The 27,718-nt window shown below is 46.3% G+C and overlaps 1 protein-coding gene across 1 annotated transcript in view; it reads left to right on the top strand.

Annotated features, from left to right (window-relative positions):
* Positions 1-1,567: 1,567 nt before the first annotated feature.
* Lcp2 (lymphocyte cytosolic protein 2) overlaps positions 1,568-27,718 on the top strand; it is a 42,306-nt gene continuing 16,155 nt past the window's right edge. The window contains exons 1-7 of the mRNA XM_059270220.1: positions 1,568-1,836; positions 6,317-6,379; positions 9,437-9,483; positions 23,390-23,455; positions 23,858-23,889; positions 24,916-24,953; positions 26,057-26,258. Of these exons, the coding sequence (XP_059126203.1) occupies positions 1,759-1,836; positions 6,317-6,379; positions 9,437-9,483; positions 23,390-23,455; positions 23,858-23,889; positions 24,916-24,953; positions 26,057-26,258 (526 nt within the window). The 5' untranslated portion in view covers positions 1,568-1,758. The remainder of the gene's footprint in view (positions 1,837-6,316; positions 6,380-9,436; positions 9,484-23,389; positions 23,456-23,857; positions 23,890-24,915; positions 24,954-26,056; positions 26,259-27,718) is intronic.

Below are 27,718 nucleotides of genomic sequence, written 5' to 3'. Positions count from 1 at the left end.
AGCAGTGGGGCTTCCTGTAGTGCGTATAAAATGGAAATCATTCATGACTAAAGCTGCCATTGAAAAAGCTTCAGGAAGAGCACCTCAGGTAGCAATAGAGCATTATTCAGACACTGGAATAGGAGTCTGTGCACATGTATGAGTCTGTGCATTCCCATATGTGCAGGCATGTATGTGTGTGTACATATGGTACACTGGCTAACTTGTGTCTACAGGTTGCCACATTGCACCAGATATATTTGCTTTTAGCCTCAGGTCTCACTCACTGCCCAGGATTGTTTCAGTCTATGAGATCTGTTCTGAGTCGGAGACTGAAGGAGGATGCAACAGATCCCCATCTCCTATCTCTAGAGAATATACTCTTTGGCTAGATATATGACTCAATAGCAAACAGGAGAAACGATAGTAGACAGAAGATAAGGAAGGAAACACAGTGTATAGAAGGTGTGCCATCAATAATAACAATTCTTTAAACTTTGTATCTGTGCGTTTGCCTAGCAAAACTAGTCACCTAGACTGTCACTGACGGGACTCACGCTGGCCCAAACATGGCAAACACGGCTCTGGCAGGCCTTGTCCTTCTCCCCCATTCCCTCTGCCTTGCTAAAAACTGTTAGATTACATTCCTAAAGGTAGGGCCATTTCCTCCTCCTGTGGCTGACGACCATGGTCCAGCTATCAAAGTCTTGAAGTCCAGCAATCAAAAGCCCCCCTTGGCTCACTTAATTAACATGCCCAATTAAAATTAAACACCTCATCCTAACACAGGGTTTCCCTTTTCCCTTTATAAACTGCCATTTTCCTATAGACCAGGTCTGTCTCCTCTCTATCCAGAGGCAGTCCTTTGTACCCCTCTGGAACAAATACCCGACCCTCTCTCCCTTCTCCCTCACCCTCTATCTCAGTCTTTGCCTCGTATTCCCTGCTCTTTGTCCATTTGGGGTAGGTAAATATCCTTTGTCCTGAGAACTTGGTCTTGGGGTGTCCTGAGCTGATACTGGTCCCTTCAGTCACTCCATGCCCAAGACTACAGTGCAGAAACATTCATATCAGGAACGGAGCTGGTCCACTGCACCATAGCACCCTTTGCCACTTGGAGCCTAGCTGCCTCACTCACCAAAGATCCACTCATCATAACACAAAGAAGCAGCTGAGGGCGTCTCAGCTTTCGATAAAAACAAACTGGGGAGGGGGAGGTTGGAAAACATGAAGAGACCATCTTCCTTCCCCCACAGTTCACTAGTGAATGAAATTATAGATAATTTTAGGGAACTGTCAAAAGAGACTCTGATCTGCATAGTCCCAGTCATGCAGGAATGTGGTGTCCAGCTTTGGGTGTCTAGAATTCAGATGGAAAAAACTACTTGAACTGAGTTTAAGTCCCCATTTGACTGGGGTGTCTGGGCCAGTGGGGAATTATCAGTCTCTCTCTCTCTCTCTCTCTCTCTCTCTCTCTGCATTGTGAGCCCACAGAGCTGGTCTTCCTTGTTTACTTATTTAGAAGTCAGCAGAGGAAGTGGTAAAGGAAACTAGCTGAGTCGTTTTCTGAGAAGAGACCATATTTGTTCACAGGGGAAGCCACCGCTTCTTGGGATCCGGCTACAGCAGAAACAACGCCTGTTCAACAAGGGTGTTCCTGAGCGTAGTTGGGATTCGAAAGAGCCAAGGACACCTTGGAGTTCTGGATCTGGGTTTTTTTCTCTGTTCATGGCTGCAGCAGCTCTCCTCAGCTTGTGAGCTTCTCCCTCAACAGCAACCATGGCCTTGAAGAACGTGCCCTTTCGCTCCGAGGTCTTAGCCTGGAACCCAGACAGCCTCGCTGATTATTTCAGAAAGGTGAGTCTTTCACTCTTATGTTTCTGGTTGAGCTGGTATGCCTTCAGTGGGGTGGGCAGAGAGTAGAGGCAGAATCTGGACAGAATATGGAAGGTGTACAAGATAGCCTCAGAGTTACCGTTACCACCTGCAATTGCTACCTTACTGGGAGGCAGATGGACTACTGAGCTTTCTAGGCAACATGTCCAGTAGAGAAAGATAGGGGAGGGGACCCTCACGTGCATAAGCCCCTAGTACATACAGACGCGCATGTAGTGCTCCACAGACTGTGTCCTATTAGACACAACCCACTGTAATGTGAGTTCCGTGTTACCGTGTTAATGATATACACTAACAGTGTTGCATCTCAATGTCAATATTTTGTTCAGCTGAAGAGTCAGCTCAGGGAGTTAGAGTGATCCCAAGCTCTTGAGTCTTATATGATCGGGTTGGATTGCAGTTGTGCCTACTTAGCTTTAAAGCACATGCTCTGAAATGCAGAGAATGGCTATATTGACGTCTACTCACTAGAAAAGGAGATATAGAGTCCCAGAGTAGGAAAATGAACAGGCAGGGCAGGAGGGATGGACAGAGGGTTAGATGAACAACAATTTTGGGCATCCGTTGTTCATGATCCTGGAAGAGGGCTAGTGTCTTTTTATTGGTTGGAGCTTTATGAGAATCCTTGAAAGCAGGCCAGAAAGCAGACATAAGCCTCAGGATAGTTAGCGACACAAAGAATGAGCTCAGCAAACTCAGAAATCAAGATGACCACAGTGTTACTGTCCTGCCTTCCAGGCTGGGAGGAGATGGTCAAGGGTCCTTGTTTGGTTATCTGCTAACAAGGACCACATGTCTACTTAGGTATATCCCAGGACACATGACTCCTCTAAGGCAGCCATACAGAAGAGGTAGGAGGTCTTTTGAAAGACAAGGGCTTCCATTGTCCCCATGCCTGCAGACTGGCCTCCAGTTCCACTGATATTCCGGGCAGTGATGAAGATGAGGGAGGTCCTAAAGCTAAGACCATAGAAGTCATCTACTTTGCCTTCTACTTTTTCTGAAGAAATGGGGACCCAAGGGGTAGAAGAAGATCCTTGGGGTGTATAATCAAACCTGTAATATATACATTGTTTCCTTCCCAACCTACAGAAGAAAATGTGAGCATTCTGTATTAATGAGACATGGTAGGAGCACTACCCCACAGATCCTGCCCTTTGCCACTTTTTGTAAATCTTGTTTTGGTTACTTTCTCCCCATAAGGTCATTATAAACGTCTCTTTTAACACTGTGGGTGGAAATATGATTAGACAATTGACTTTTTGAAGCTTTTTTTTTTTAACTACTTTTCTTAACTAAAAGTGAAGTAAGTTAGGGCAGAAAGGTAAATTTGCCAAGGTGGAATGAAGTAGTAAATTATTTCAATAGAGCAATGAGAAAGGAATTGAGAATTAAGGCAGGGAAGTCTGGGGAGAGACCGAGAGGCACAGAAAGGCCCCATGTTCTAGTGTAACTAGGATATTATGTAATCCTGTGGTGCCACAGATAGTGTGCAGGTCCAGCTCCCTTCAGCACAAGGTGGGCCTTAGGGAGGCCAAGTACACATCACTCTGCTTGAGTTAAGGGAAAGGGGAGTTTTCTTCTTGGGGATCATGGAGCTTAGCCAAAGCCACATCCCAGAGACAGGCCTCACCTTCCAGAGGGAAAGGATCAAGAGTAGGAACAAGGAAGCTGAGAAGAAATTTGTAATCCTAGAAGGACCAGCCCCTTCCACAGACACAGATGAGACCCTTCAGACCCCAAGCTCATTGGTCCCCAGCGAAAACACTCTGTGAAATGAACACAGAGTCACGTAAGGATGCTCTTGGATGACAGTGTGCCATTTAAAGGACTGACCAGCAAGTTTAACGTCTCCAGCAGCAGTAAGTTTGGGCCACTGAGATGTCTACCCAGCTCTGGAGTCACACCTTGGTTTGAGTTGTGCCCTTTCCAGCTAGCTTGGGGACTTACTTTCCTTCAGTCAGTTTGCTTCTCTGTGCCTCAACTTACCTAAACAGTAAAACAGAGGTATTAACAGTAACTAACCAGATGAGATGGAGGTGAGGTTGAAAGGAAATGCCTGTGAGGCATTGAGTTCCATGTTCTACCTCACCTTTATCCTGCTCTTCTAAGCAGAACCTGACTGGGGAGGTTGAGGCAGGCTAGTGAAGCTTTTTAACATATTGCCTGAGATATGTGTGCCTTGCCCTGGACTGAGGGTGGAAACCATGGGGATTAAGGCCATAGTCTGCCTGTCCCTAACTCCTCCAATTGGCTCAGGCCTAGCAGGAGATTTACTGGCTCATAGCCATGTGTTATAACCCTGTTGGGTTTCTACCTCGCTGTGTGACATCACTACCTCACTACCTCACTGTGTGACATTACTACCTCACTACCTCACGGTGTGACCTGAAGCCAGACCTTCTTCTCTCTGGGTCCCAGTCAACATCATCTGCAAAGCTGAAAACCACTTGGTCAGGGCCAAGATTGGTGTCTTGGGTGCTAATGGAAATCACTTAGGGTGCTTGTTGAAATACAGATTTTAGGTCCCACAACTCAGATCTTACTGGACTGCATCAACTATCGAGGTTCAAGGCTAGACCTCTAGCTTTGGTTTGGAGTCAAAGCCGGTACTCTGCGGAACTGGCAATTCATCCGATAGTGATGGTGGTGACATGGATTAAAGGAAGCTGGCAGTTCCAAGAGTCTGCTACACACCCTGAGTGTGGTCAAGGAGACAGCAGCATGCTGCAGGTGCTGCCTGCCCACGACATCGACCTATAAATCAGCTTCCCAAGTGTGATATTCATTCTGCCCTTCTAGACTAGGAGGTGACAACAATTACATTTTAAGATTATTATTGAGATGGGTTCTTGAAGTATAGCCCAGGATGCTCTTGGACTAACAACAGTCCTGTCCTCCTGCCTCACTCTCCTGGGTGCTAAGATTAGAGGGGTGTGCCACTCGCCCCCAGCTATATTTACTTTTCACATTTTTTGGGGGGACAGTGTAAGATAAGAAATAGATTTTAAAGTTTCCTTCAAAGAAGGTTGAACTAACTATTTGTGAGAAGAATATAAGGTCCTCAGAGAAAAATGTGTTTCCCTTAACTACACCAGACCTCAATCTTGGAGGTATTTCTGATGTGAAGTTTTGTGCTGTTGAGGACAAGGTGAGGTGGGTGCACCACAGTCATAGGTTAGCCTTGAAAATTAACCAAGACCTTACAGGCACTTACCTCTGCTGATTCTATCACTCTGTTCAGAGAATTTGACTCCAACAATTCAACTTACATAGAAAAAGTTAGGCAGAATGGCATCCACTGCGCAGTATACGCTATCTAGACAGTGCTTTCGGGTGCATTCCTGATCACTCACTGTGTGCACTTATGTACGGGACGTTTTTACTTAAAGACTATTCTTCGTGGAAACACTAAAGCCCAGTTCTGAAGCTCAGCTGTCACCTATGTCACCTTCCACCGATGCAAGCTTCTTAGCCCTCTGTGTCTCTCATCCTTTACCCATGTAACTGGAGGACTAAGTGACTTGGGAGCAGGGCCTGCCGCCTGCAGAGCATCCAGTGCATGGGAGCAGGGCCTGCCGCCTGCAGAGCATCCAGTGCATGGGAGGAGGGCCTGCCGTCTGCAGAGCATCCAGTGTGTGGGAGCAGGGCCTGCTGCCTGCAGAGCATCCAATGCATGGGAGGAGGGCCTGCCACCTGCAGAGCATCCAGTGCATGGGAGGAGGGCCTGCCGCCTGCAGAGCATCCAGTGCATGGGAGCAGGGCCTGCAGCCTGCAGAGCATCCAGTGTGTGGGAGCAGGGCCTGCTGCCTGCAGAGCATCCAGTGCTAACTAGCAGCTGCTGGTCTCACTGCTGAGCTGGCAGCCAGGGAAATGACCTGAACATTCAGTGGTTAAAAATTATGGGAATTATTTAGTAAACGAGGTCCTCAACAAAACATTTAAACCAAGGTTGTCATAGTTCCAGACAATGTTTATCTTGTTGTTTTAGGTCATTTAAGAGAGAAAAAAAAAAGTCATCGTAACAAGACTGAACATGAGTTGATTCCTCCCTCATGCTCAGAAATGGGCCAGGCATAAATGACTGATGTGGTCACTAAGATCATCTTTGGGGACACAAGACAGGGGCTGGGGTTTGGATTCCTCTGTCAGTGCCTTTCTGCTGTCCTTACTACCACGTGGCCATTCTTCTTGAGCCTTGAAGACAGTGTGTTTCCAGAGGTTCTGGTCCCACGGACTAGAGTGCACAATTTCTCCATTTCAGACAGTCCCGGGGGGTAGTGAAAGTATGGCTAAGGTGAGGACCTGGCCCCTCTGTTAGACAAAGGATCAGGAAGGGGCTGGCTAGCCACAGGTACCACAGATTGCTAAGCTCTGGAGGAGGCAAAGGGGGACCACAGGAGCCCGTGACACTGATGGCACCTTGTGCTTCTCTGTGCAGTTGAACTACAAGGACTGTGAGAAGGCGGTCAGGAAGTACCACATTGACGGCGCTCGGTTTTTGGTAAGCTTTGTCCAGTCCCATACATTGAAACAATGCTTTGCTTGTGCGTTCAGACAAACTGTCACTATCCCTAGTCATCCCTTCTGGGCACTTTGCTTTACTCTTTAACAAGGGAAGAAAACGAATTTAAAGGTCTCGTGGGAGATGTTCTCAGATTCAGAGAGAGAAGGGCAATCAAATTGCATGTCTCTATGTCATAGCTTTGTGAAGCTTGACCATGAGACTTGAAGCTAGTTGAAAGGGACCAAGATGCCATATGCTGCAGCTTGCTACACCACACACCAATCCATTTCCTACACTGCATCCCTGCCCTACTCTGCTTCACCTTCTCTAGTGATGGTGAGCTCACTACCGCCTGCAATTGTCTTCCCCTTTCCGGGAACCTCGGAAGTCTCGTGCTGAAATGAATGCCTTTTCCATCCTAGATAAAGTCACGTGCTGGGGACAGAGGAATCATAAGATATGAGATTCCTGTCTTCATGAAACTGTTTTTAGGAGAAAGATACCTTCACAAATACCTTCAACCAGCTCATTTACAAATGAGGAAACAGATGCAGAGATGCGGTGATTTTTGTCTTAAGTCACAAATTTAATGACTAAACTGAAGCATGACTTTAGCTTATCCTATACTGTCTGGGTTTTGCTGTTGTTTTGTTCATAGTGAGCTTTGAATGAAGAGAATTCTCTAAGTTTTATTGTTGCTGCTCTTGCAACTACACTAAACCGTATGTTTCGTTCTGATGCTTTCGCACTGAGAAAACAGACACCACATTGGGTACAGAGGAAGGGCAACACCTTTGAAGAGGGTCCTGGTTGCCCTGCTGTCCTGGCTCATCTTGAGTAAGCATCTGTCCTCTGTCCCCAATCCCCCTTTGCTTCATCCTCTGCCGACGGAACACACTGTGCAGGGTCACAGTCGAGAATAACAATGGCACTTCTCAGCTATGTGGCTCTCATGTGAGTGCCAGGCTTGAACTGACTTGATAGGACCGTTGTTTCCTTGCTTGAGAGATGGTATCTGAACAGCCATCCCCTCTGTTCCATCTCTGGGACCTCTCGGCCCTTCAGAGAAATCAGCCTGGCCTCCTCACCCTCTGAACGGGGGTGGGGGGAGTGGGGGTGGGGGGTGCAAAGGGGGCAGGAGCAGCCCGAGAACAGGGAGTAGAACCCAGTGCCTGCCCCAGCAGCTAGGGTATTCTGAACTGCACTGTGCTCTGGGTTCACTTTGGAAGTCTTGACCCGAGCTCCAGTTACTCATCTCATACCCTGCTGGCTCTGGAACATCCAGGACTATTCTGCTATTGAAGGGAACAATGTTTGCTATCCTCTCTTCCTTCCTCCTTCCCCTCTCCTTTTCCTCACTTCTTCTGTTTCTTCTTCTTTTCTTCCTTCTTCAGTGTGGGAGCTAGTAGACACCCCCCCATCTGTCTTAATGACACATTTGTTTAACATGGAGAAGAATGGAGTCTTGGGGTCTTTTCTGGTGAGAAATTGAGATGCTGTACTTTGAAAAGGTATAAGAAAAGGAGGGATGTAGTTGATGGGTTAACTGGGAATGTATGTGGTCTTCCTCAAGTAGTAAGACATGTACAAGTGGACATGAAGGACTGAGCAACTTCTGGAGGAAGCCCTGAACTTAGGTCCCATTCAGTCTATGGAAAGCCTGGGGGTTTTGTGCTAATCACTCCAAGCTGGCTATTCCACCTCTAGGTTTTATATACATATTATATATAAACTTATACATATATATGTGTAATAGGCAGAGGAAGAGGGGAAAGGTAGAGAGTAAAGGGTGCATGGTGCTTGGTGAATGTGCCCTTATCCCCTTTGTAAAAACAAAAAAAAATGAAAAATAACCATTATTCTGGAGATCTCATCCAGTAGACTGCAGATTACACCTTACTGGCCACAAGTGAGTCATGTGACCCCCCCCCCATCTCCAAGGTAACCTGGGGAGTTAAATATCTTGCACAAACACATTTCCCACCCTGAACCAAATTCAGGTTCTGACAGTAAGGAAGATGGAAAGAACGGACATTGGGAGACAAGCAGTCCTGTCTGCCACCTTGCTTCTCTGCCAGGACCTGGTTTGTAGCTATCCTGTCTATGGACCTCTTTTCTGAACTCAGCATATAATCATGCTTCTAAAATCCATAAATCTAACTCAAGGAAGTTTAGCTCAGGATTGCTGGAGGGTTTTGAAAGAAAGGAGGGAGGGAGTTCAACTCAGCATATAATCATGCTTCTAAAATCCATAAATCTAACTCAAGGAAGTTTAGCTCAGGATTGCTGGAGGGTTTTGAAAGAAAGGAGGGAGGGAGTTCTATCACAAAGCAAAACTCCCAAAGCCTGTTTCAACATTTCTCATCTTCCTTCCCAGCCGTTGTCCATGGTGTAGACTTCATCCTCCCAACATCCTCTTCTTCTGTCTCCAGTCATGGTCATGTATACCTTCTCCTCCATCTCTTCCTCAGCTTTCTCAGCTTGTATCCCCCTCTCAGTCACTTCCAGAGTGTCCCTCTGGAAGACTCCAAGATGTCTTCAACTCATCATGCCATACTCTGAAAAAACACCTTGGCCGTCCGTCCACCTTCCCAGTATATGGCTGTTCCTTCATCCTATCACAATAACTCAGGCAGCCTGACAGGGGCCTGGTCAGAAAACTCACCACAGGTTAATAAAGGCTGGGCTTGATGCTCCAACAAGCACCTTGCCAAGATGCCTCCGTCTTAGCTCCTCTGATGACATTAGCCCAGAACTGCTCCCTTCCCATGCAAAACCCTGCGGCCAAAATACAGTGAGGAGGCTGTCAAATTTTGCCCACGAGACAAATTCTGTTTGGTTTCACAGATTTTCCTCATGTTTGTTTACTAAAGTCATTTTTGTTTATAATTCAGGAAATTTTTATGTAAGATTCCAACTTCAGGATTCCCTTTGAAAAAAGTAAACCTAAGGGTGTTGGGATGACGATGGTTCTCTGTCATTCCCTCCTGAGCACCTGATCAGGGCCCTCCTGTGAGTTTTAACCTGCCTGCCCTGTGTGTCTCTTCTTTCCAGAACCTGACAGAAAATGACATCCAGAAGTTCCCTAAGCTGAGGATGCCGTGAGTACGCCCCCTGGTGGGCAGCAGGATGGGGAGCAGGTTGAAATGAAGACCTGTTGAGGGGAGACTGGGTCAGGTGTATATTAATGTAATTTTAAATGGTAAAATCGGGTAGGGAGGTTGAGGACAACAGCAGAGCCTGGGGAAGAGGAATCCCATGGTGAGCTGGAAGGAAGTAACAGATCCAGGCAGTCATGCTAGGAGTTGGATTCTTTGTCCAACACAAACTCCCAACACTGGATTGTGTGTTCCATTTCCTGCCTTTTTGATAGGATAGCTCGGGCCTATGAGCACAGTACCAAAATCAAGAGACCCTAAGGTTTCATCATGATGTCTTTTAAAAGATTATTTCATGTTAAAATTATGTTGGTCTGTGTGTTTGCATGTGGGTATGTGCATGAGCATAAAGATGCAGGTATAGGCCAGAAGAATGTGTCAGATCCCCTGGGGCTTGAGTTACAGGCAGTTATAAGGCACCTGATGTGGGGGCTGGGAGCAGAATTTGGGTCCTCTGTAAGAGCAGTACATGACCTTAACTGCTGAGTCATCTATCTAGCTCCTCATGGCATCTTCATTGACTCACTGGTTTAAGATTTCAAGACCTTAGCTGGGCGGTGGTGGCGCACGCCTTTAATCCCAGCACTCAGGAGGCAGAGACAGGCAGGTCTCCGTGAGTTCGAGGCCAGCCTGGGCTACCAAGTGAGTTCCAGGAAAGGCGCAAAGCTACACAGAGAAACCCTGTCTCAAAAAACAAACAAACAAACAAAAAAAAAAAAAAAAGATTTCAAGACCTCTGTTTCTCGGTTAATAAAATGAACATGGACCCAAATAAATGATGGCAAAGGAGATCGTTTTATCTGTCGATACTGATTTCTTGGGATAGCTGCTATTGGTGTAATGTTAAGAAGAATGTTGAGGAAAAGGATATAATCGATTAGTAATGTCTACCCTGGGTGCTGAAATGGGAAGCAGCGGTATGCATATTGTGGCATGTATTTGTCATTGTCCTAGTAGAGACCTAACATGCTCAAATACAAAGGCCAGACAGGTGATATAAATGTACAAAGTAGGACAGGTTGTAAACACAAATTCCCATTGATTTATCTTTCTTTTTGTTATCATTGAATATGAGTGTCTCTAGAGAAATATTTTTATACTAAAATAAAATAGAAAATTATGATTTTAAAGACAACCAGTAGAAAGGTTGATTGATGGTGAAACAGTAGGGGGTAATGTTGGTTATGGCAGATAGCACATCACGTGTTCCATTCTGAGAGCCCTGTAGCTACTCAGGTCTAGCCAATGTGGACCCAATGATGGCCAATCTTTAAATTGATAAAAAAAAATAGCTAGAAACATGAGTTCCAATGTTTTATGTCTCAATTTTTCAATACTGACTCAAATGTTATTAGACATTGTGAAAATCAGCATAAAGCTACACATGGTTGGATTTGCTGTTGGTGCTACTGGTTTGAAACATCTACTTTGGGCATTCCCTAGAATCCCTTCTCTTGTTCTAAGGGCCTTAGACTGCATAATGATAAAAAGAAAGTATCCCAAGAAAGTAGGAAGCTGGAAGATTTCTTGGGTATGTAGGAAATAAGGAAAATACACTTAGCCTGGCTATTTCTTCTTTGTCCAGAAAAGTGAATGTAGCTGAAAGCTTTCCTGTGTCCTGTAGCCACTTGATCCCAAATAAACACACAGAGGCTTATATTAATTACAAACTGTTTGGTCTATGGCTCAGGCTTATTGATAGCTAGCTATTACATCTTAAATTAACCCATTTCTTTTAATCTATGTACTGTTACATGGCTTCATGGTGTTACCTGTTCTCTGACATGTTCCTCCATCAGTGGCTCCTGGCAGTGCTCTTGACTCTACCCTTCTTCTCTCTGTATCTCTGCTTGGATTTCCCACCTGGCTCTTATCCTGTCTTACCATTGGCCAAAGCAACTTCTTTATTAATCAATGGTGGCAACACATATTCACAGCATACAGAAAGACCATCCCACAGCAAATAAAGGAAATGAAAGCATTAAGAGTTCACCCTGTGGCTGCCTATCTTTGTTAGAGCTCCCTAGAATTTTTTTGTAAGCACATATGGCTGATTCAGTTTTGGTTAAATCTAAGATCCAGTTCTACCAGCCCACCAGACGTATTTCAGTAGCTACAGGTATGTGATGACTACTAGTCTCTCTTCATTCACGGTTTTGCTCCCCATGGTTTCCACTACCATGACAAACTGCATCTGAAACACAGTGAAATAAAATACAGAGAAAGCGAGAGGAGAAGAGAAGGAGAGAGAGAGAGAGAGAGAGAGAGAGAGAGAGAGAGAGAGAGAGAGCATCCACACAGCTTTTATTTTATAATATTGTAATGGTTGCTCTATTTTCTAATCAGTTGTTGTTGTTAATCTCCTACTGCACCCAGTTTATAACTTGGCCTTTCTCAGAGGTATGCCTTCATAGGCAGAATCATCATATACATTTTATCAGGATCAGTACCACCTATAGCTTCAGGCATGCCTGCTGGGGGACCTCCTGTGGACAAAGGGTGGCGGTGACTTTATATGAGACATGGGCACAGGACAGTCCTACAAGTGCACGAATGAGTTCTGTTAAAAGTCAGACACACAGGAGGCAGAATTGTCAGCCACAGACTCAGCCTCAGATAGATACTTTAGGCTTTGGTCATTGTGTGTTTTAAAAATCATCAAAAGTTTCCCAGAATCTACTTTCTCTTTTAAAAAAAAAAACAATGGAAAGTATAATTCTAGGTCTACATTCTATTGTGACAGCAGTCAGGCGAATGAATCTGATGTCCATTTCCCCTTTTCCCCTTTAAGTAGGATCCATTCTTATCAGTTTACCTTAGATCTCACCAATAGAAACACAGTGGCAACTCTTATGCTAACCCTCAGCTTCCAGTCTCTAGCCCAGGGCAAGGAGAGCAGGGAACCCCTGTGTCTGATGAATCCTCAAGTTGAGGAGCCAGAGTAAAGACTCTAGGAGATAGAATCCGTTAGAGGAGAAAGCTGGATAGAAAATGTCCCGGAAAACTTTCCAGAGTCCCTCTCTAGTAGGGTGCTGGTCAGCCTATGCATTGGAGGAAGCCTGTGTCTGACCAAAGACCTGTCCAATCAGAGAAGTAACAGAAGCTACAAGGTTGAACGTGGTACCTGTTTCTAGCAGTCAGGGTCAGGGTGCCTAGACTCAGTCACCAAGGAGAGTCTTTGCCTCCGAGAAGAGGAATGATCAGTCCTAATCTGCAACCTATTCTGGCTCAGCCTGGTGAAACTTTCAAACAAGGCAGAGATGATGCTGACTGTTTCCAAGCAACTCTACTACATCCTCCAACAAAACGTGAATGTGCAAAAGCATCCATAATCAAACAAAAACACAGTGTACAGTTTCTAATCAGTAACAGGCAAGGATATAAACAAGAAAATATGACCCAATGGAAAAAACAAACGTATTAAAACTGACCCAGATAGCTGAATCTATCGAAAAAGAGCTCCGTAGTATCCAAAGTCAACCTGAGGCAAAGGAAACACAAACAGATCTGCATAGAACTTCTCGAGATGAAAGTGTCTGGGATGAAGGGTAAACTGCTGTAGTTTTACCAGAAACTAGGCTTTGCACGTCAGTGTGCTAGTTACTTCTCTGTTGCTGTCATCAACGTTATAACCAACAGCAGCTGGGGAAGGAAGGGCTTATTTGACTGGCAGGTCACAGTCCATTATCCAAGGAAGTCAAGGTAGGAGCTCAAAGCAGGAACGTGGAGGCAGGAACTGAAACAGAGACCTCTGAGGGACAAAAAAAAATTGCTTACCAGCTTGCTCCCAGGCTCACATTCAGCTACCATTGTATACTTCCCAGATTCATCTTTTCCCAGGGGTACCACTATCCATGGTTGGGCTGGACCCTTCTCCACCAATTAGCAATCAAAAAAAAAAAATGCCCTATATTCTTGCCTACAGGCAATTTCCTGGAGACGATTCCTCAGGTGAGGCCCTCTTCTCTGGTATCTCTAGTTCGTGTCAAGTTGACAACTAACCAACCGAGTCATTGAACATGAACACAGAACCAGAGAAACTTCCCAAAATCAAATGGAGGGGAAAGTATTGCACAGCGAAGGTCTTCAGGGAGCTGGGGGATGGCTCAGGGAGAGAGTGCTTACCTAGCATTCCCGCGGTCTGGGTTTGCTCTCCAGTGCTGGAAGTGGGCAGAGCATCCCGCAACTGTGGGGCCACTGCAACTAGCTGAATGTGCAGAATTATGGTTCCCAAAAGATGTTCCTGCTGAGAGGAGAAGATACAGAAATAAATGACATGAGGAAATAGCAGCTGAGACATTCCCAAGCTGGATAAAAATTGTTAAGTTCACAGATTCAAGAGGCATCACAAACCCTAAGCCCAAGAAACAGACGGACCACTGCTCTGTGATATGTCACCATCAAATTTCCCAAAAAAAAAAAAAAAAACAACTGACTAGACATAAACAGTGAAGAGAAAAACCACCCATGTAGTCAGAGAAGAGAAATCACATCACACCCTGAGGAGTGACTGAAGATGGGGGAGGGGGGACCAAATTCTGTCAGAAACAATGTCACCGAGAAGACTCCTTAAGTCCCAAAAGGGGGAACGATTTCAAGACCAGCCCCCAGTGATGCTTTATTTCAGAAATGAAAGCGAAAACCTTAACCAGATTGCCTTGATTTAGTCTTCATTATATTTACTGCTACTGCCCAAATGATAATCAAAATGATGCCTTAATAATTAATTGTGAAATTCATGAGAAAGTTAGAAGCCTCAAAAGACGTGTCTCTTTGGTCAGAAGACAGGCCTGCTAGGAGTGGCGGGGGGTGGGGGGGTGGGGGTGGGGTCATGTGAGCAGAGTCCATTGTTGTATTGTGCTCTGATGTGGTGTTTGCTCAAGTTTCTCATCGTCTAGAACTGTGCCCAGCATACAATAGGCATTCAATAAATGTGTGTTGTCTAACCGCTGACAAACGCAGGTAAACTAGGACATTTTCAGACATATAAAGTCTGAAAGAACTCATTAGAAATGCTGAGCCACACTATAACAACTGCTAGAGAAAATCTCCCCGGAGGAAGGAAATGGCACCTGCTGCTAATGTGGATCTTCATGGAGGATGTGAAGTGTCGGAAATGGCGGCCATGTGCTTGTAGATATATATTCAACCCGTTGAGGACATCTGACTTCTATCTCTCGGTTCCTACACAAATTACTACTTCGTGACTACCTCATTCTTTTGGTGAAATGCTGCTAAATGCCTATAATGTTTCAAGACTTGTCAGTGTGGGCCTACAAATATAAAGGACAGATCCTTCACACGCAGTACGCTTACATTCTAACTGGAAGAGCAGTTAAGGGCCCATTCTCAGTCAGACATAGTGGCGCATGCCTGTAATCCCAGCACTTGGGAGGCAGAAGCAGAAGGAGTTCAAGGCCAGCTTCAGCAACACAAAATGAGTTAGAGGTTAGCCTGGGCTCTATGAAACCAACCCTGTTGCCAAAAAGAAAAAAAGAAGGAGAGGGAGGAAGGTAAGGAGAAGTAATAGAAAGGGGAAGAACTGTGGAGCATTCTGAGAGAAGGAAGCATATTGTAACAGCACAACAGAGGCAAGCATATTCATTGGTACTACTACTGTGTCTGAGAGTCGGGACGTGTGCAGCAGGGCAGAGGAAAACAAAGAGGCTAACACAGCTAGTTGGTATGCGCAGCTCACAGTTTACAAAGGTCCTGTGAGCTTCTGTAAGGAAGAGTTAGCAAAGGGAGTGTACCAGGAAGAATATCAAGGAAGATGTACATCTTGGATCTGTCCAGGGAAGTGTAAGAGATGACTTAGAGGGGACTCAGCTGGGACATGAGAGTGAGTTAGATGTGGATGCCCTCATGCTCGCAAGACACTGCGAGGACTCTGGGCATGCTGTCTCAGCTCTCTGAGCCTCTGTTTCTCATCTGTAAAGTGGAGATAGTAATGGGACTGACCTCAAAGGGTCAGTGGGCAAATTAGAAGAAACACTGGGGAAATACAAATAAAAACCAACCAAACAAAAAACCATTGAATAAGTATAAGCTTGTCACCAGCATGGTTTCCCATTTTTATTAATTCCATATTGCTGGAAAGAGAGGGTTAGAGCATAGCTAGGGCACAAGGCTACAGAGGAGGAGAGATTGCTTCTAAAGCTGAATGTGCCTCCTGCCTCCACTGAGGTCCTTGGGAAAACTACTCAAATAGTCTGAGCCTCAGTTTCTCCATCTGGAGAAGGGGAAAGTAATATTTCTCAAGGAGGGAGGAATATTAAAGGAACGTAAATTCCTTGGCTCTATCCTTTACAATACAGATATTTAATAATTAGTATTCCACCATCTTATATAAAGATTGGTTTGTCTTGACCATCATCTTGAAGGTCGATGGAAAAGAGGTTGTAGTCAAGTACAGAAGCAAAATAAGATCACATGTCTGGATATTTTTGTATCCTTCCCCACTGCTTAAAATGTTAGTTAAACAGAGACTCATAAAAGACTCATAACCAGACAACGTACAGAGAGTGACAGACTTTGGAGAACTCAGTTCTAAATGGGATGTCTTTACCAAACCCTTCTCCTCGGGGTTCAGGGAGCTGTGCAGAAGAGGAGGCGGAAAGACTGTAAGAGCCAGAGGTGATGTGATTCCAAGGAAACAGCGTCTTCCAGATGAAGCAGGACTGATGCACATATGAATTCATAGAGACCGTGGCAGCACATGCAAAGCCTGCGCAAGGTCAAGGCAGACAGGTCCCAGCTCCGAGCAGGGGAAGTAGACACAGGCTCCTGCCGGTAACCATAAAGCTATCTGCAGTTGATAGCCAAGGAGAAATCAGTTTTCTTCAATGGAGTCTCACAGGATATATTAACCACACTTCAGGGCAGTCCCCGTGCTCAGGAGTAGTTGGCCAACACAAAATGAGCTTAGCAGTATTTTGTAAGGGAAAAAAAATACCAAAGTTAAGTTAGATTTTATTAAAAGGTTGATTCTGTAATGAAATTCTCTTTCTGCAAATACAGTCACTCTCTCAGGACATGGTTGCTAGTCAAGACACCCTGAACATTTTAATAAGGCGATCTTAGAAAAAACAATGGAAGTTCCCTTTACAGAGCCTAGACTGAGCCTCATATTGTAGCTGAGGATGTTGGGGGCAGCACTGGTGTGGGTGGCGCAGGCAGCAGACTGGCATGAGCTGATGCCCTTCACAGTTGACTTGCACTGTATCCATCACATACAGTGATTCGATCCATCAGAGGAGCTGTGCAGAGTTCACGTGTCTCTCTTGACAAAGCCACAGCTTCCTGACAGCAGAGACCACCTCTGTCTCATCTACATAGTGCTTAGCTCTATACCGGGGAAGAGAAGACAATGGGGAAAGAGCAGAGGGAGAGCCTCAGAGGAGAAAAGAACACTCCCTACCTACAAGTAAATAATCAGCCCCCAGCAAAGCAGAAGCAATTATGAATTCGAAACCTACCTCCAACCTTCCCTCTACCACCAACTGGCTAATCCCGGTCCAGGCACCCAGCCCTCCACAATCCTTCTCAATGAGGGGTGCTTCATCTCAGCTGCCACTTCTTCTCCTCCAGTGCAAGTTCAGGAAACTCTATGTAAGGCTCCCTCCGCTGCACGTGGACACAGATCCTCAGTTGCTGCAAGTTCCGCACTGGAAAAACAGAGCTAACTATATCTGCTTACCACTCAAATGGCTGTAAGGTCCAAGTCAAATGTAGGCATGAAGGCCATTGAGAGAGAAGCAGGGAGGTTATGTTGCTCCCCGAGGCTTTCCGACCTACATGTGGGGTTTCACTGAGATCTAAGAGGACTTGAAAGGCCCTTCCTGAGTCTTCAGACAGACATTGTGACTCTTCTCTGACTAAGGAACGATTATGGAAGGCCTGCCTCTTGGTTCAAAAAGGACGATAGTTTCCTTAAAGAATGGTGAAATTCAGAGCAGAGGCCATGATGGTGCAAAGGTGTTCTGGGAGGAGGGCTGAGGGCAGGGTTGGAGGATACACTCTGACAATGCCACTCCAGGCAGGTGCAGATGTCTACTCCATCCAAGGCCTGGAGTATGCTGTTCTAGAGGGACCCCCAGGCAAGAGAGCAGCCTTTCAAGGGAGCATCCCAACCAAAATGGGGGAGAAAGCACTTCCACTGGCCGAGCTATGACAAGAAACAGCCTTGCCCTCACCTCACTGGCTACTGAACATATGAAACAAGGGCAACAAAACTTGAATTTGCATGAGCCAATGCCTACTCTTTCTGTGTGCCTACTCATGAAGCTCCTCTTCCTCTCTCTGCCCTGCTCTCCCACATTTATACTCTCTTCTTACTCCCTGTCCATCTCTTTCTTCGTGTGTGATCAGCACATTTGATCCGAGGTGCACAGGGGAGATAGAGTTGGTAAACCAGAATGGTCTATTGAGCAGAAAGTGTGGAGGCGGATCCCAGGATCCCAGATAGATGAGGCCCTGTCAACTCTTTAGCTCCACTCCAACTTTATTCCCCTTGTAATTACAAAGTTCCTTCTCTTCTATCCTTTTTCTCTTCCTTTTTTTTAAATAAATAACAATCTCCATTGAAATCCAAAGTGACAGAAGTTACTTTGCAAGATTTGTCTGATCATTAGAGTTACCTCAGGGCTGTTGGGAGTTATTCCCTGCCCACTGTGGATTCCATGGATCCCAGACTAGCCCTGGGAATCCATGTGGCAGATGCACCTAGCTCATCCTGATGAGTAAGCAGTCAAGTAGTCAGGTGCAACCTATTTATTACAAAAATTAAAACAAACAAAGAAAAATCTGCGACCTTTAGATGGAAAAGGCTTTGCTGAAGACAAACAGGGTGCTGGCCTTGGGGAGGGACATTACGGTCACAAGGTCACGCTTGCAGTTTCTGTTCCTTGTGCATCCTTGGGAAAGATCTGAGCATGTGATGGTGATGACTTGCTCTGTCACACAGCAAGTTAGAGATGCTTTGGGGCTGGGAGCTAGGCCATTATGTGATGCCACCCTCCTGCAATGGCTTGACTTCCCTTTAGAGGTTCAGTCCCTTCCCAGGGCCAGCACCACCCTCAGATGAGGGGAAGCAGAATACACTCCTGTGTGGATGCCTAGCCTTCTCTTCCTCCTTCCCTGGTTGGGGAGAGAGGGTTGGGGGTTTGTGGGGAGAGTGAGAGTGAGTCATCTCTACCATTCACTGTCACTTGATCCATTGGGGGTGGGGTGCAACTTTGTAGGTCTGTGCAATGGTAGCAGCTGCTTCACCGCCCTTCTGCTAGCAAAGCAGTCAACAGTCTGCCCCTGTTAGGGGTCCCAGCAACTTGGAAGAGTTCTCAGAAGCCCTCTCCTCAACAGCAGGACTCTGGGAGGCCAAGCTTTGCTGCCTGCAGCCAGCCTGAGCCATCCAGCCCTCTCTCAGCTCTTTGCTGCTCTGTGTGGGGCCTGCGGTTTAGCATTTCCTTCCTTTCCAGCTAGAGCCCCAGCAGCCCCAGCCTGGCTGTTAGAGATACTGGTGAGAAATGTCACAGCACTGAGTGGGAGACATTTTTAAGAGTCAAAGCATGTGGGAGCCTGTTAGAGTCCAGCCAAGCTCTGTGGGATGGGAGCACTGAGTGCTGGCTCAGCTCCACCTTCCTCAGGCCCTCACTGAAGTGGTACCTAAGTGCTGAGCACCGGTAGTTTTAAATTGTAACCTCACTGTCCTCCTGTCCAAGCTCCCACCACCATCACATGAACATACATAGTACCTTCTTACTTTGAATATTACTTCCTTAAGTATTAATCGTTATCTAGGTGATAGCATGCACCTTTAATTTCACCCCTCAGGAGACTGAAACAGGAAGATTTCAAATTTCAGGCCAGCCTGGACTACACAGTGGGACCCTGTCTCAAATAAACATTCATTATTACTCTCTCTCTCTCTCTCTCTCTCTTTCTCTCTCTCTCTTTCTCTCTCTCTCTCTCTCTCTCTCTCTCTCTCTCTCTCTCTCTCTCACACACACACACACACACACACACATACACACACGTTATTGCTTTTTTCTCATTTTTGTGTGTATGCATATGCATGTAGATATGTGTGTGTGTGTGCGTGCGCGCGCGCGCGCGCGCTCTTGTGCACGTGATCATGTGCGTGTGTGAAGACAAGAGGTTAACTTCAGTTTTCATTCCTCAAGAGCAATCCACCTTGTTTTGTTAGAATAGGGTCTTTCATTGTGATTTGGGGCCTCAGCTGGCTACCCAGTGAACCTCAGGGATCTGCCTGTCTTTGCCTCCCCAGTGTTGGGATCACAAATGCACAGTACCCTCCCTAGCTTTGATATGGGTGGTGGGGATCAATTGAACTTATACCTCAGGTCCCCACACTTTGTGCAGCAAACACTGACTGAACCATCTCCCCAGCCCCCTTGTCTGCTTCTCTCCACAACACATCAAGTTCAGGAGCAGAGTTGCTGTTGGTATTGAGTGCCCAGCAGAGCTGCTGGCCCTTAGAAGGCCCATAATGCGTGTTCTTAAATAAGCAGGTGACACAAGAGGAGCAGCTGCTGTAGCTGTTAGCACCTACCCTGGCAGGACGCAGGACGCAGGACGCAGTCTCCTCTGACCGTCCTGTAAGAGACCTTCATCATCCTGCTATCTGTTTTAAACAACCACTGCCGGGTCACATGTGACAATAGTCATGTCACAAACGTCCTGATGCTGTGCTTAGAGAGAATTAGGAAGTGCTTCCCACCCCACCCCTGCATTTCAAAGCACCTCTCCCTCTAGAACAGTGGTTCTCAGTTTTCCTAATGCTTTAACCCTTTAATATAGTTCCTTGTGTTGTGGTGACCCCAACCATAAAATTATTTTTGTTGCTACTTCATAGCTGCAGTGTTGCTGCTGTTAAGAATTGTAATGTAAATGTCTGATATGCCACCCCCGTGAAAAGATCATTTGACCTCCGAAGGGGTCATGACCTACAGGTTGAGAACCTCTGGTGATTGAAGTCTAAAGTTCCAACAATGACATTATTATGGAGGGCTTACCATTGCCTTATTTGTCTGTACTCCTGAGTTTCTAGGCTCCTCAAATTCATCTGCCCTGTCACTTGGATGAGATAGGAGGGTACTGAGAGCCCCTGGGAGTGAAGAAGGAGAAAAATGTTAGGGTTGTTAAGGGCTGTCTTTGCTAATCTAACAAGTTTGTACTAGACCAACCTGTCCCCATTAGCTGCCAATCAGCAAAAGAGACACAGACTGAACATCACTTTCACAGCTGGGAAGCGGCTCAGGAGTGCCCAGGAAGAAGACAGCCCAGGGAGAATTGCACAAGGTTGTGGGACTCTGAAGGGGTGCTGAGTTGGAAACTAGAGAGGGTGACTTTGTTGTGCTGGTGTGTGTGTTGTGGAGACAGGTGGCCCTCATCATTAATCTACAGTATCCCTTCTTTTGTCTGAACCTCCGCCACCTCCTGCAAAATATAACTGGGATGATCTCTGAAGTTCCTTCAGCCACATAATCTCCAAAGAGCACCGAGTCTGCTTGCCAGGGAGGGCCCTGCTGGAATCTGCAGGGTGGAGTCTTGTGTTTGGGGTTTTGAGGATTGCTAGGGTCTGCTTGAGATACAGCCCTGGGAGCCAAGGCTTTCCCCGTGCTGGGATTCAGGGACTTGCTAGTTCTGGGTGGCTGTCCCTGAGCATACGGTATAGTCAGGAATTTTGACCGGAATTTGGCCTCAGGGGTTGGATGATTCAAGAGTCTCTCCCTCTGCAAGCTGTACCTTTATTGGGGATGCTTTTCTAAGTTTCTATAAAAATCCATGTGACAGGGCTGGAGAGATGGCTCAGTGGTTAAGAACACTGGCTGCTCTTCCAGAGGTTCCAAGTTCAATTCCCAGCAACCACATGGTGGCTCACAACCATCTGTAGTAGGATCTGATGCCCTCTTCTGGCATAAAGTTGTACATGCAGATAGACCACTCATATGCATCAAATAAATAAATCTTTACAAAGAAAAAAAAAAAGAAAAATCCATGTGGGTGATTTAGTTGTTCATCACTGTGACAGAAAACCCAAGTAAGACAACTGAAAGGAAGGTTTGTTTTGGCTCATAGCTTTAGAGGTTTAGAGCATGCTCTTTGGCTCTATGGCTTCTGGGCCTGCTGGTGTGGCAGAGAGTCAGCATGGAAGGGTGTGGAAGAGCAGAGCCATCCATTCACTTCATGGTAGCCAAAATGCAGAAAGAGTCAGGAGAAAACACTAGGTCTAAGATGCTCTTCGGGTACCAGCCTCTAGAAACCAGCATCTTCCAACCCTGCAGGCCTCACTTCTGTAGTTCCACTTCCTACCAACAGTCTACTCAAAATCCAAATACATAAATGTGTCCGTGCCTGCGCAGCTCGAGACACAGACCACGACGGCCCCCAGTGTCCTGAAGAGTCCCCTTATCCTTCAGGGACCTCCATTCAGGTGAAATCCATCTTTGACTTCACTGGAGAAAAGAATTTCAGGATGAGTCAGTGTGAAGCAGAGCAGAGTTAAAAAATGAAAAGAATGTTTGACATAGATTTAAACACAGGGGTTCCTAGAAGGAGACACCCCCAGAGGGAGAAGAAGCTACACAGAGGAAGTGGGCATGGGCTTCTTCAAGGACCGTAGCCTCAAGTGTCTTAGCAGTCCCCATATAGTCCACTTGGTTTCTCACAAGTTACAACAGAGAGCAGACACCACCCAGTCTGCCTCTTTTGATAAGGGAGATTATAGGATGGCTCCATGGGATTACAATATTATAAAAATAAACTATGAGCCACAAGATTGTGCAAAGGGGTGAAGACATGTCCTTCACTGCCAGTGGAGTCTAGTAAGATTCCTAGAAAACTGTAGGTTTTTAGCTGGGATAGGAGAAAGGTCATGTACACATAGGTCTTAAGCATGATTTGTTGCTATTTTATATTCTTATTAAAATATCTCTATATAAAATGCACAGCTTTTGCCGTAAATGTTAACTGTGCTGGAGTTCTTGACTTTAAGTTGGAGAGAGTCTCTGAGTAGATAGATCCTGGGTGAGGGGCTCCTCTCCTATGTCTCCATCATTTACTCATTTTTCTGTCCTGCCTCAAATGAGTCAAACTGTCACTTAAGGTCAGAGCACTCCTGATCGGATCATCTCTGGAAACATGTTCACAGACACACCGGGAAGTGTGCTGTTCTAATCTCTTAGGTGTCTCTCAATCCAATTAAACTGCTAAGGAAGATGGATTATCCCATACCATATGACATAAGCAAGACTGACCCTCATACTATGTCACTAAGCAGATGCAAAGAGGAACAATTCAGGGAGATAACAGGACGAATAACAGCCCACTGGAGGTTGTGATAAGAAATACACATGGGCCTCTGGGTCTAGCGTATGGTTCGATCACATGTGTGAGCAATATCAACCAAGGCTCAAGGGACCACAGTGTACGAATGACAGATCAGTAAGTGATACAGCTCCAGTGTGCAGATCCTAGGGCCCAGACCTTCAGAGCAGGGAGGAGGCAGGTGTAAACTGACCGGTTTTTAAGGAGAGCTCAGAGCCAGATTTTGAAGACTCAGTAGATGTGGGTCAGCTGGTGATGGAAAGCTTCATGGGAGCAGAAGTGGTTGGTCAGGTCCCGGGGGAAAGAGGGGACAAGGTCTAGCCAGGTGGGAGCAAGAAATGGAGTTGAAGGTGTGAGGCTGGCTTGGGAAAAGGATGGACACAAAAGGAAGATTGGCCAGGTTTGGCCTAGTGCTTAGAGGTCATGTGGGTCAGAGAGCAGAAGGGAGGTGGAGACTAGCAGGGGATTGTTTTGTCTCTTCATATGTGTCTTTCTCTTGCAGGCTTCTCAGTAAGTTAAGTCAAGATATCAACAAGAATGAAGAGAGAAGAAGCATTTTTACACGCAAGTGAGTAGGCAGCTCCAGCCTAGCCACCACTACAACGGAACTCAAGAATTAAAATCCCAAGATGTGCCTTTAAAAGAATCTGTAGCACGGGTTTTGCCCCTACTGCTTCACCTGTGGTGGTCCCCTCTGTCCCAGGGGTCATGAAGAGTCATGAACATTTTGCCCCTGGGTCCAGGACATTAGGGGAACATTCCCTAGATTGTTAAAGAGTCACAGGCTGTGACACCAGTGTGGCTTTAGTGGACTCTAGAAACTGAGGCACAGCTCAACTCTGGTTCCTAAGCAATGAGGGGACAAGTCTTGGGCAGGGAGATATAATCCCCGTTGGTGCAGAGGGCTGGACTGAGGAAAGGAGATGCCATTAGATGGACAGGACATTGATGCTGTTGTTTGCCTTTGCAGAACCCAGGTTCAGCGCTTTCCGGAGGAGACAGGTAAAGGTACCAGGGCTGAGAGGCAGCTGCTTTAGGAGGTGAACCGTGCTTCAGTTCTGGCCTCCTTGAGTACCTTTCATGGGACTCGACTCATTAGCTTACTAGCCAGGTCTTCATCATAAAAGAGTTTGGGTTCCCACTGAGAGGAGGAAGGATGCCAGTCTAGAGGTACGCTGCAGAACTCTGCTTGCTCTGTGGGAGAGCCTAGACTCAGCTCTGAGCGCCTGCGCTGAGCCATGTCTCATTTCTGAGTCTTTCAAGCAGTTTTCCATTGTTCAATTGCACAAAACATCTTGAGTTGGGTTCCTGGGCCCTATCCAGTCCTGTTGACTAAGAAACCCCATGAATAAGGTCCCAGGTCTTACTCTATGAAAGCAACCCTGGGTAACTTTATATAATACATACAAGAAAGATTAGGTACTACTGCTGCTCTCTGGTATGATGAACTCTTCAGATAGAAACGATATGGTCAATAGTTAGTTGCTCTCTTAGTATGTTTTCTGTTGCCATAATACTGCTCCTAAAGCTGGTTACTTTATGAAGGAAAGAGACTTATTAATTTCAAAGTTCTAGAGGTCCAAGAGCATGGTGCTGCCTTCAGTTCAACTTCTGGCTAAATTCACCTTCATTACAAATAGCATCAGGTGGGGAAACATGCGACCAGTAAGGGGCATGGGTAGAAGTGACATACCAGGAGTGTGCCTGTAACAAGTAATCTAGTCTCCAGGCCCAGAGGACTCCTGTGACACCTATTCCAGTCTGGAGAGACCCAAGTCAGTCTCTGGAGAAAGATATTGATCCATTCATGAGGTCCCTTTGACCTAATTATCTCTTAAGGATCCCACGGCTTCTCAATACCATTACATCATGATTTAACATGAGTTCTGGTAGGGTAAACTGTACTCAATACAGCAGTTGCTGGCCCTGAAGCATGTAGAGGGAAGGAAAAAGGCCTGTGATGGACACTGGGAGGGAGATCTGCTCTGACTCTGTTGGGTGCTGATGGTGGTGTTATCTCTTTCACAGAAAGCCATGAAGAAGACAATGGTGGCTGGTCATCCTTTGTGAGTATGGTTTAGGGCAAATCACCTTTATAGTGATGGCCAGAGTGTCTTTACATTGATCGTCGTAATGCTGACAAAGGAGCAAGCTCCCTCCACCAACAAGGCCTTGAAACATCCCATTTCAGGGCCCAGAAAGGGCCCGGCAGTAAATATTTCCAGCTTTGGAAGCCCAGAGGTTTCTCCTTTACTCGCCAGCTCTGCTCCTGGGGAATAGAAGCCGCCACGGGCAGTGAGCAAATGAGTGAGCTCAATTGTGACAGGAGAGCTTTCTGGAAGAATATGGAGGTGGGGCCATAACTTGCTGGCCACACCATCGCTCACCACGACCAAGCCTCATAGCAATCCCACCCTCTCTTCTATCTTTCCTAGAAATCTATGCTACTCTAACTTTTCTTCTCATGGACTTAAGTCACCATTGGTGACACAGAGGGAAGAGTTCCAGAATGAAGTGTTAGGGTCACATTGACAACACCTTTCAGAGTCTGATGGATTGTGCATCCCCTCACCTCAAACTACACATTGTCACCATGCATGAAGCTGGGTGGGGGCTAAGAACTCTCTGACAGAAAAGAAAGCAAGGAAGCCTGCTGGAGGGTGTGCTTGTGCAGACCCCTTTGCTGGGGAGAGGCAGATCTGGGGGCCAGGCTGCCCAGCCCGTGTCTAAGCGGTCTTTCTGGTCTCTTTAGGTCTTTAAAAAACATTCATGGAGGGAGTGTCCCTTGTCTTATTGGGATTCGAGTAACTGAAAGCATTTCATTTGAAAGAAAATGTGTTTTGGTAAAGTATTTTTTTATGGAAAAACAAAGGAATGCAACAGATTTATTTTGTACAAAAGAAACAAGAGAATAGGTTCCCTCAGATGAGTCTGTGCTTCAGCACAGCAGCTGGATCCCTGCCGAGGTTTGTCTTAAGCCCTCCTGTGCTCAGCTGGAGGTTAGTCTTCAATCCTGTCCCGAGGCCACTATACTTTATAGTTTGCTTCTGTGATAGATCTGCCCAGAGGATGCTGAGATCCTAGGCAGAGATCTCACAGAATCCACACTGTAAAAACGTCATCCTGTGACATCTGTACAAACTGTGCTGTTCCTCCCCTGTGTTCACAGGAAGAAGATGACTATGAAAGTCCCAATGACGATGATCCGGAAGGGGAGGACGATGGTGACTACGAGTCCCCCAATGAGGAAGAAGAGGTGTTGGTGAATGATGTTGATGATTATGAGCCTCCACCCTCCAATGACGAGGAGGCTCTGCAGAACTCCATCCTGCCCGCCAAGCCTTTCCCCAACACCAACTCCATGTACATCGGTGAGAGCCTCTTTGCAGCCTGCTGGCCCTGGCAGCCCGGGGACAAGCTGCCCATTGAGCTGCTCTGGGTGCTGATTTTTGCTCAGCTTCTGAAAAACTGGGTGGCTTGAGACCAAAGAATCTACCCTTCTAGCCATTTCCTCAGGCTAATGACAGAAGAGAGGACAAAGGCTTGCCAGAAAGAGGGCAGCTGTGTGGCACTGCCATTTGCAGACTGTCACAATAAATGTGAAGGTATTCAGAGGAGTTGGTCCTGCCTTTACAATGAGACCGTTTTTAGGATGTTCCTCATCTGCCTGTTCTCTCTACCCATATATCCTTCCTCGTTCACTCGTTCATTATTTCACGAAGTCACAAATGTTACTCATCTCCTCTTGTGAGCCAGACAGCATGTGCTGGAAGCTACCAGGAAGGGAGATGCACATTTGTCTTGTGGGAATTACTTTCTATTAGAGGAGGGGACAGAAAATGAACAAAGGCACACTTGGCTTCCTCTGAAGCCAGGCAGCGATGTGTCTAACCCTGGGGGCTGTGCTGTAGTCTGGTTCAGACTCCACTCTGTCACCTCACTTCATGTACTGAAGGACAGAACACTAAAGCCAGCAGGCAGGGAGCTTCAATCATCATCAGAGCTGCTTCAGACTTGGGAGAGTGGGGCAGAAAAGGGAAACCAGGTTGGTGAGTGTCTCTCGGTGTCTGTCACAAAGACAGAGTGATCAAGACAGACCTCAACCTCCAGCACTCTTAGTCTAGTGGGTGAGGCCACACCAAACAATTGCATGTGTTATTTCATTAGCCACCATGATAAAAGGGTTTGCTCCCTCGGGATGTGACATTGAGTGACAGTCTTCGGCTGATATTAAATAGACTATTGGGAAAGAGTTAGAGTTGGTTAGATGAGGCTGAGTGGGGTAAGGGAGGAACATTTGAAGCAGTTGAAATGGCCATGCAAAGGCCCTGAGGCCCCAGGGAATATGACATATCGGAGGAGCTAAAAGGTGGCCTATGATGTGGAGAAGACCAGGCTTGCCCTTGCTCTGAGCCCATGCCTTCCGGAAGGGAAATGACATTCCTCCTAGGGCTAACACAAGAGTGGATCAGGAGAGCACTCAGGATTTTTTTCCAACCCCAAGTACCAGACTCCCTCCACACTCCTCCTAAAACTAACATAGTCAGTTAGGGTTTCTACAGGTGTGATAAAGTGAAAAGCACAAGATGCCAGGAAGCCCTTGGCCACTTGCTGCTCATGCCTCACAGTTCTACTCTGGCCTCTCCCAGCCAAAGGGGTAACAAACCCCAAATTCATCAAGCTGCTCTTGAGCAGTTCTGTGGCAGTTCGAGTAATGTGAGCGTCTCAGGTGAGACCATGTGCTATTTAACTTGGTAACAGAGTTGGGGGCCAGCTCCTCCCTTTAAGGGAGGAGACAGGAAAAGGAGGAAGTAGGAGGGTGAGTCCAGAA

This window comes from Peromyscus eremicus, chromosome 8a (genome assembly GCF_949786415.1).
Source record: "Peromyscus eremicus chromosome 8a, PerEre_H2_v1, whole genome shotgun sequence".
Lineage (NCBI taxonomy): Eukaryota > Metazoa > Chordata > Mammalia > Rodentia > Cricetidae > Peromyscus > Peromyscus eremicus.
Note: the sequence above shows the minus strand (reverse complement) of the source record. Positions and strands in the feature narration are given on the sequence as shown.